The sequence below is a fragment of the Verticillium alfalfae genome, genomic scaffold (genome assembly GCF_000150825.1).
Source record: "Verticillium alfalfae VaMs.102 supercont1.5 genomic scaffold, whole genome shotgun sequence".
Lineage (NCBI taxonomy): Eukaryota > Fungi > Ascomycota > Sordariomycetes > Glomerellales > Plectosphaerellaceae > Verticillium > Verticillium alfalfae.
In genome coordinates, this window is record NW_003315034.1 from 884,238 (window position 1) to 893,962 (window position 9,725).

Here is a 9,725-nt window from a genome sequence, read left to right on the forward strand (position 1 = left end):
CATGATGTCTTCTCTGCGACACATGCCCCAGGACCCGGTGCATGGGCGTTACAATTGGTATGTCTGTTGTCTGAAGTTGTCTGAGTCGTAGGCTAATACTGGTCAGACCAACGAGGTCCACCTCCTTTGTCAAATACTCATCATCCGGCTCATCGGGAGCCACAGATGCATCAACAACATCGTCACGCACATCCATCAGCGTCCATGAAGGCGTTATCGGTCCAGCGAAGGCGGATCCAAACCTAGACGGTATGAGTGCGTTGCTCAGGGCAGGGGAGATCGTTGGCCGTCGTGAGAGTTGAACACGATACTGTTTGTCCTAGAATGACGGACGGACTGTGTAAAGTCTTGCGTCCTTGGTTGGGGATTGTTTTTTTTTTCTGTGGTGCGGCACCACGACGATGCTGCCACGTACGTGGCCGATGAATTTGTCTTGCGGTTTGCTTGGGTGGGACGAATGGTTTGACTCGACTCGACTCGACGGACTGACTTGGCGTGTACTTGAATACCCTCATGATTTGGCATATGCGTTGGGCTTCTTTCGTGCTACCGGAAAGGTTCGTCAGGTTGGCGCGCGCGGAGGAATTTTCGTCGGGCGTTGATGTTATGATTATTTTTCATGGGAGAACTTCTGGTTCGAGGCAGGGAAGGGAATACAGGTCTAGGGTTGATGGACAGGGGAATAAAAATGCACGAACACGGGGACGTGCTCCATCATGAACGTGTTGGAAAAAAAAAGGACTGCCGATGTGCAGAATTATCATAATGATAGCCTCTAGAGCCACAAGTGTCGGGGTGAGATGTTTGATCAGGTTGATGGTGATGGAGGGAAGTGAACGGACACAAACCTGCGGAGTCGCCATCATGGCTCGGATACTAACGCTGGTCCCTTCAAGCCGTGAAGCAAGGGCCCTGCGAGATGGACCCTGAAGACTCCTCACAGCGATAGATCTGAGGAGCAGGAGCCACGCACGGGGTCCAGGGCAAGCAAGAGGCAGGTTTGGCAAGACGAGGCCCCCTGAGCCCACGCACGCCTCGCGGCAGCCATTCGTGCCTGCTCTACAGTTGCATTTCGCCCCTCAAGATCGATTCTTCCCCAGCCAACCCAAGGCGAGCGTGACCCGGTATGCGACATCCACTACGTCACAGAGGAGGCATTCAGGGTCCATGGCGGAAAGACCCTTCTTGGCGTCTGCCATAAACCGGTTCGCGTGAGCCACCTCCCACCCTGCTCTCCCTTGCCTCGCCTATTTACCCTCCCGTCCAATTTGAGCTGGGGAGGTAACTATTGGTACGAATCGCAACTGATATCGTGCGTAAGCCTGAACGGTGTGGCGGTCGGCCGGAGCAAATCCTCCTTCAGCCTATCACAAAGGCTGCTTGCTGATCCTGGTCACAAGGCCTGGTCTGGCCAGGCGGCACGACAACCTCAGCATCTCGGGCCGGACTAGCCTACTTGAGCCAGCCTCAAGACTCCACGTTGGTCGCTCCTGGTGCATGTCACTCTGCTCGTCTGTGAAACAGAGAGTAGAAAGGGAGCACTGATCAGTGTCCATCAGACCAAGCCAGCAGGCCGGGAAACGCTCGTCTAAGTCGGATATGAAGTGTTGAAGTCTCCTAGGAATGCTTTCTGTTGATGATTTTATGATGTTGTATTGCTTGTTCTGGCTACAGCTTTTACCACCAGCACACGTCTTGACCCTTCTGCTACACAGACAGCGTTTGGTGCTGAACAGCTGACTTGATCATCATCTGTGAAAGAGCCTTGCTAGAATCCTTTCAGACGCCAGCATACTAACTAGCAATACTCCACAAGCTTCGAGGGCTTGGTTGAGAGAATCATCATGACCAGGACTTCTTCCTAATGGCACGTTCTAGCAAAATAGGTAAAAATACATAGGCCTGTGCAACAGGGAATGTCGCGCTATTTATCATCTTAATCAGTGGACCCTAGGTACCAACACGAGACCTGGTTATTTGAGAGAAATCTGACGCCCTGACCATACCACTGTCGGTTCCAGCGCGGCATCCGATTTGCTATGACTCCATGAAGCATGCGTGAGGGGATTCAAAGACAAGTAAAGACTTGCTTGCACATGGTGAGTGTTCTTTCCAAGCTGATATGGTAGTTGGCTGCCATTAACCAACTGGAGGCGGTACGTCTGTTCAAGTACATCTGGATGACTGTGTCACATGTGGCTCAATCCACAACTCAAATCAAGCGTGTGGAGTTGGCTCAATAGCCAGTGACCTCAGGAGGTTCACAACTTAAGGCTCTCAGGTCACATCTGCCTAGCACAAAAGAGCCAGACTTCCTCCATACTAGAGAAGAAGTAACCAAGAAAATACATCAATCCCCCAAGGTAACATATTTGTACCTTGTGCAAAATACTTGAGCTCTTGTGGATACTCACCGTCTCCAGGTACCCCTAAACTGGTACTTCGTGGGCTGCGACAATCACTAAGTCTTGGATCAAATGGCGGAGGCTGTGACGTCGGGCATCTGACGATTCAACCTTTGTGCATAAACACCACGTTCGCCTCTTCACTTCCTTCACACATTTGCAGTGTTTCAAGGATGCTTTAGCAGCAGGCAAATAACACGTTTCTGAATCCAAGGAGCGTCCATGTCTGACTTCAGATGCCTAGATTGAGGCGGCTAGTCCACGCTCGATAGGTGCGCAAGTCAAGGAAGGACATAGGATATCTGCATGAGCCTGTATGGCCGTCATGTACCCTTTAACTGGTTGCGAAGGCTGCTCCTGGCCTCATCACACGACATGCCGACAGATGATATGGACGAATGGGCTTGGCAGTGTACTGTATACTCCCATGCTAAACAGGTTTAATCAATATCCAAATTTCAAAGGCTGAATCGGCTGTGCTTACTCCTAATTCTGGGCATACGCTGATTGCTGAAGATCGAAGCCAGCCCTGCTCGGAGTGAGACTCTGAACCAGACTTCTTGGTTACAGATCATTCTTGCTGCACTGCTGGCCATGAGAATCCCACACGTTTGCCAGAACTGAACGACCACTCATGACTTCTGCCTTGACTCGCGAAACGCGACACGTGTGGACGCATATTCATTACCGTCGCCCATTCTCATCATACGAGATGCCCCGATCCCGTGTGCCACCCAGTATACATACGATGAAGTCATTTCGGGACCGACAAACCCGCCCAAACCCAATTTCCGTGATTCGATGCTCTACACGCCCTTGCCTGATAAAAACATTTCTGCGCATTCAACGTAGTTACTCGCCGCCCGCCGCAATTTCTGCTGTCCAGTCCTTCCGGATTTCCAACTCGTTCAGCTGTGCCGTTTTCTCGATGACGAGTCCCTTTTCGTTAGCGAGATGGAGAAGACAAATGAAGCAATAGCTTGTAGAAATGTCCTCCATCATCGGCTTGGGATACACCGTCTGCAGGTCATTCATGACCTCGGTGAACTTGAGCATCTTGTCTTTTCCTTGCTCATCACTGGGCGCCTCAGAGGAGGGTGGCGGCGTCATCAACTGGGATGAATCGACGTCCTGCTCGAACAAATCAGTATCAGTGGAATCCTCGAACGGACATAGCTGTTGGTAACTTACCGCCTCCAACTTGTCCAGGCGCATGCCCTTCCAAATCTCCTCCTTCAACCGCCTCACATCAACCTTCTTCGCCGTACGGGCATACTGAACGTAGTCTGGTCGAATGCGCCGTGTGGACGTTACGAGCGTCGTGCCAAACGCTCCCAGCGTGTTCGCCATCGTCTCGCCATTGAGGATCGCTGTCAGACCGACACCCTCCGTCATGCCAGCGTCGCCTTCGGCTCCGGGCGAGAAGTGTTCGCGGGCGTCCGCGAATTCCATGTCATCGTCATCGTCCATACCGCCGGCGAAGGGAAGAGCGTCGTCCTGGAAGAAATTCGCGTCGTAATCTCCCTGGGGTAGCTCCGTCTCACCCCCCAGCGCGTTCAGAGGCTCTTTCTGTTGTGCCCAGAATGCTTCGTCCATCTCCCCGGCCGGAACGTCCCGGTCCTGATAAGAGTTGGCGAAACCGCCGCCGATGCGGCGATTGCTGAGTCGGGCTTTCGGCTTAAGGAATAGGTTTAGCAAGGACTTGGAGTTGAAGTGCTTGTCATCTGGAAGCAGGTTGCGAGACTTGGTCTTCCAATCCTTTTTGGGCATGGAAATAACGGAGTTGCTGGCCGCTTGTGTGTAGAGGGCATCAGCGATGCTCTGGTCCAGGGGCGCCGAGAAGTCGACCTCGAACGGCGCTTTCTCTTTGCGCGTCCTGGCGGGCCCGATAGGCTTGTCGGCGTCTTTGATCTTTCGTATCCTCCAGTGCTCAGCACTCGACCAATTCTTCTGTAATGCCTGGTCGAAATACCCGAGAATGTCCTCGTGCATCTTGTCCGCCTTCTGTGCGTGATTCATCGAGACAACATAGTCGCCTCCCGCCTGGTCGATCATGCCACCCTCTTCATCACCCTCACCAGCATTGAAAACTCGCATTTGAGGCTCGAGTGCGGCCTCCCTGGCCCATGCCTCACCACCCTCGCCGAATGCGACATCCGCGCCCATATCGAAGGCACCTAGACCAAGATCGTCATCGTCGAACCCGGCTGCATTGTCCCCATCAATGAACATGCCGGAAGTGTCTCCGAGATCCAGGCCTGGGGTTTCTTCCTTATTCTGATCCCGCCAGTCCTCAGGAGCCTTCAAGAATGGAATGTCAAGCGAGCCTGATGGATTGCCAAGATCGAAGGATTTGAGTGACGGGCAGACATCGAGTTCGTCAAGGCGACCAAGGTCAGGGAAAAATCTGGCACCAAGTGCACCGAGATCGATCTGAACATCCGTATTGTCCTCCTCAGGCTCCACGTCGTCCGTGCCATCTACCAAGGAAGCCTGATGCGTGTCATCCGCATCGTCGTCCTCTGCCTCTTCATCCTGCTTGCGACTCTTGGATGTCTGTGCGTCACCAACATCGTCGCTGCTGTCGAACACAATGCGACCTTGCGAATCAATCATGAGGTGGTTGAGAAGTAGACCCTTGGCGCCACCTTCGTCGAAATCGGCAGACGCCTTCTTGAACAAGGGGTCGACGGCGAACTCAAGCTCAAACTTCTTCAGTTGCAAAGAGGCGAAGGATGGGGCCAATGTAGCCTCAGAGGACCGTTGTGTTTTCCTCTTGGCCTTCTTCTTGACATTGCCGTCTTCGTCAAGCTCCTCCTCGCTCTCATCGCCCTCGCCATCTTCGCCTTCCCTGTCCTTCTTCTTGTTATTGCTGTCGGCGAGGCCGCTGAGCAGCTTGCCGGTCTCAGTCGCAACACTGTCAACTCGGCTGGTGTAGATCTTGACGCAGCCGTCGAGGGTGCAGCTGGCTTTTTGAAAGTTGACGCCGTCGCCTTCTTTCAACAGCGACATGTCGTGAAAATAGTCGATCAGGGCAAAATTCCACGAGTTGGCGGCATTGATCTTGTTGTCGGTAGCCATCTTCATCCATTCCTCAAAGTTGGCTAGGATGGGCACTCGCTTCATAGGCGTCACCGCACTCCCGCCCACCACGAAGCCCTCATCTTCGTCGTCGTCGGGGACACGCCCGCGGCTGGCGCGACCGCGGGGCGTTCGTGGATCCGAGCCTGGGGACGCATTCTCAATGTTGTCGAGGCTGACGCTGCCTTTGCGCCCAGGCGTACCGGCAGCAGCGGCCTTGAGCTGATTGATCTGTCTCTCATGCAGTGCCTGCCTCGAGTGCAAGCGCTGGGCCTTCTCCGAAGCATCGTCGTTCAGCGGGATCCTGGGCGGTGATCGGTCAGTTACGGTGGCCCAAGTAAACATGGCTCCACAACAACGCACTTGATGGGCGAATTCTTGTAGGGTGAGGCGGTGCTCGAAGCAGCCCTCGAGTTCCCTGGTCGCGGTACTTGTGCGACGCGCGGCATGCTGGGCTGCGTTTCGATGCTGTCGGTCAGTATTGTCGGTATCGTGGTTGACCGCAATTACAAAGCCTCATCGGGTTGTTTGTGCAGTCGCATCCACGTCGCCAGGGTCGTGTTTGGAGCGGTGCTCTACTGTGGAGAAAGTAAACAATGTCTTGAAGCCTGATATACAAGGCGTCAATACACTCTCTGCACGTGTCTCTGTCGCGGGGCAATCGCGCTTATCGCACCTTCCGAGGCTTGAGGCTTGATAAGCACTGCCACGTCCGTCATCACCCGTCACACGCGTCTCAGAGGGAAAGAAAGCTGTGCCAAGGCAAGGAAGGTAAAGCCACAGCTGACGCCCCGCATGCTCACACTGCGGATTCTGGCAGATATCCGGGCAAGAAACTCTGTCTGTGATGGACGTAGAAGGTGTAACTGGAAGAGAAGGCGCAACGTGTGGTAAGTGCGCGCGCGACCGCGCGCGGGTCGTTCTTTCTGGAAGTGGCACCGCATCGAGTCCCGGCTGCCTCCAAACATGTCATGTCATGTCTGGTCACAGACGATCGATCTGCTGCGGACAGACCACGACTGAACCACCGACCGCCACCACACAAGCCAAACCAAATCAGACCCAGGCACCGAGTTAAGGGAGGGACCCCCAGACGCCATGAGTCTCATTTCCAAGTTGGTGGCTACAACTACCATTCTATCCGTTCTCATCGTTCGCTGCAGCAAATCTTCAGCGTGAGGTGCCACAACATTTGCCCTTTTTCTCGGGTGCCCAGACCTGTCTTCAATTCCCTTACTGGCGACTCCGCCATTACTTATCACTTACCGTATTCAGCACCTGCCGACCCGCCGGTAAGCTTTCCACAAGCCGTACCTTTCCACACGATGCAGGACACAGCCGCCACACCTCCTTCTTAACCCCGACGACAACGTCAGACTATGGGTGCCCCCAAACCCAAGATCAGGCTCCCGCGAGGGAGCAACATCAGCTTGCGGCCCTTCTACACCACCGTTCTCTTCCTCAGCTGCTTCGCGGCCTACTCACTTGTCGCGACTCGGTACAATCGGCGCATTGGCCTGCGCGACTCGCTCACCGAAGACCAAGACCCCTCGCTACTGTTCGCCAGGAGCTCCAGCGCCACTCCAGAATGCCGAGAGGTTCGCAATGCCGTCAATCAATGCGCCTTCGTCAAGGCCAATTGCCAAGATGACGAGGCTGGTCTCCTTTCCTACCTGACGCTGTACTATTGCGACCTTCACCACAATCACGGCATTGCATTCATGATACTTGTGGCCTGGCTCGGCATGCTCTTCACCACCATTGGCATTGCCGCCAGCGACTTCTTCAGTGTCAACCTCAGCACCATTTCAAACATCCTTGGCCTGAGCCAGAGCTTGGCTGGCGTGACCTTTCTCGCGCTTGGCAATGGCTCCCCCGATGTCTTTAGCACCTTTGCTGCCATGGGCTCTAACAGTGCTAGCATGGCCGTCGGAGAGCTCATTGGCGCCGCCAGCTTCATCACGGCGGTCGTCGCGGGCTCCATGGCACTTGTCAGAGAGTTCAAGGTTGGTAGGAGGACCTACGTTCGAGACATTTGTTTCTTCATCGTGGCCGTCATCTTCACCATGTGCTTTCTTGCTGACGGCCATTTGCACCTTTGGGAGTGCATCGTCATGATTGTCTACTACATCTTCTATGTCTTCACCGTGGTCACCTGGCATTGGTACTCCAACAGGCGCAAGCGGAGACTAGCAAGGGATTATGCAGCACGGACCCATGTCTATGGCAGCGTCGGTCACGCCAACGATGAGCTGGCCGATGAACCTTACCGCGACGACCCGGATGATCATGATGCCGGCGGCGGCGGACCTGGCAGGGCCAGTCATGCCGATATCAGTGCTCTCGAAGCCGGCCCGCGCATTCAAGTCGAGGGCGAGGAGGCCGACGTGGATCAAGTATCCAATGAAGAGGATGACGATGGTGCTAGAGGCCGGCAGGTTGCTGCTGAAATGGCGAGCAGTATGCGGGTCCTTCGACCGCGAGGCAGACGGAGCACGACCATTACACCCATTCGACCCAGTCTGGTCGGCGCCCTAGAGTTCAGGTCGGCTCTCGCTCAATTGCAAAAGGAGAGCAATCTTAGAATGGGACCCATCCGCGGCCACGGCCACACGCGAGCGTACTCAGACTCCGAGCACCGCATTGATGGAGTTCAGAGTGACAACGTATCTGCTGCCGGCTTGCAACTGGATTCTTCACGACATACCGTTGCGCTTGGCCAAGGTGAAGCCGTCAACAGGAATCGTGCCTTGTCGACTGGCGCTGTGCCACCTTCATTCAACCTTCCACCACCTTTACAGGAGTTACCGCAAAGTACCAGCGGCGCATCCACGCCCGCTGGGCAGGGAAGGAATAGAAGCCCTTCGCCGGCTTACCAGATCGGGGGCAATCTCGCACCACCTCCTATCGATCCCGGCGCCCCACGAACTGATGTCACTGGCGAACCAAGCGGCTCCAGTCTCACGCCGCGATTGCCCCAGCTGGTCATTCCTAGCCCTGGTCCTAGTCTCAGCGAGCGATCTTCTCCGACTTCGCCCTTCCCTGCCTTCTTCACGGATTCTCCCATGGTTTTAACACCCAACCCACAGAACGACAGGTCAGAATTTTTTCTCCCGCCGCCCGGCATCGCCCGCTTGGAAGCACCAATTCCACCGTTGCCTGTGATCCCTAATACGAGGCCGGTGAAATGGTGGCCTTATGCAGTTCTGCCGCCGCCCGAAGTGGTGCATGCAACTCTCTTCCCCACGCTCCAGGGATGGAGCGAGAAGTCGCATTGGGACAAACTGGTCAGCATGATATCTGTGCCCAGTATCCTACTCTTAGTCATTACCCTACCAGTCTCGGAAACAGATGGACCAGTTGATCTGGACGATGAGCCGATTGGTGGCCCGTCCCGAGGCGCTTCGGGACACCAAACACCGCCCATAATTGCCGAAAATAGCATTCCGATCGAGCAGGAGACTGAGTGGCAACGTTACCGGAGGAATTCGCGGTCCAGGTCTCGATCTAATACTGCAAGGTCCTCTCCGATGATGTCGCCGGCACTCATCGCCGTTCACTCACCTGGGGCTACGCGGTCTATGGTGGATGGACATCGCCCTAGCGAAGGGCTCTCGTTTCCGCCGGTTGTCAAGCACGCCCCGGCCGATCCGTCACCAGAAAGCGACCTGGGCACCACCGTGGACGAAGAGCTCAACGGCGGTTGGAATCGATGGCTCGTTGCTCTTCAGCTGTTCACCGGGCCTCTATTCTCTGTTGCGATCCTGTGGGCAAACATGTATGAGGACCTAGAGCAGCCTGGCAAGGTTCTTGTCAGGATGTCCCTTATCTCATTGCTTGGGTCGACGATCTTGCTCGGCATCTTGCTCCTCACAACGAGTCCTGACCGGAAGCCGAAATACCACTTCCTGCTTTGCTTCCTTGGTTTCATCATCAGTATTGCGTGGATATCCACAATTGCTGGAGAAGTCGTCGGCGTACTCAAGGCGGTTGGTGTTATTCTGGGCATCTCCGAGGCACTTCTCGGCCTCACCGTCTTTGCGGCTGGTAACAGCGTCGGCGACCTTATCGCGGACATCACCGTCGCCCGTCTCGGGTACCCGGTCATGGCACTGTAAGTGAAGCAACCCTAAATCCTGTTTTTCATCACTGACAATTGCATTTAGGTCCGCTTGTTTTGGGGGTCCTATGCTCAACATTCTCCTGGGAATTGGCTGCGGCGGTGCCTGGATGATGACA

General features: G+C 54.9%; 2 protein-coding genes across 2 annotated transcripts; one reads left to right on the forward strand and one right to left on the reverse strand.

The window, feature by feature from the left end:
* Window positions 1-3,257: 3,257 nt before the first annotated feature.
* On the reverse strand, window positions 3,258-5,935 carry VDBG_04590 (condensin complex component cnd2; the record flags this gene model as incomplete). The annotated part of the gene is made up of 3 exons (XM_003004938.1): window positions 3,258-3,536; window positions 3,597-5,790; window positions 5,850-5,935. The coding sequence occupies 3 exons, from the start codon at window positions 5,933-5,935 to the stop codon at window positions 3,258-3,260; spliced, it is 2,559 nt and encodes an 852-aa protein (XP_003004984.1).
* Window positions 5,936-6,630: 695 nt separating this feature from the next.
* On the forward strand, window positions 6,631-9,604 carry VDBG_04591 (sodium/calcium exchanger protein; the record flags this gene model as incomplete). Its single annotated transcript, XM_003004939.1, has 1 exon — window positions 6,631-9,604. The coding sequence occupies one exon, from the start codon at window positions 6,866-6,868 to the stop codon at window positions 9,602-9,604; it is 2,739 nt and encodes a 912-aa protein (XP_003004985.1).
* Window positions 9,605-9,725: the final 121 nt, after the last annotated feature.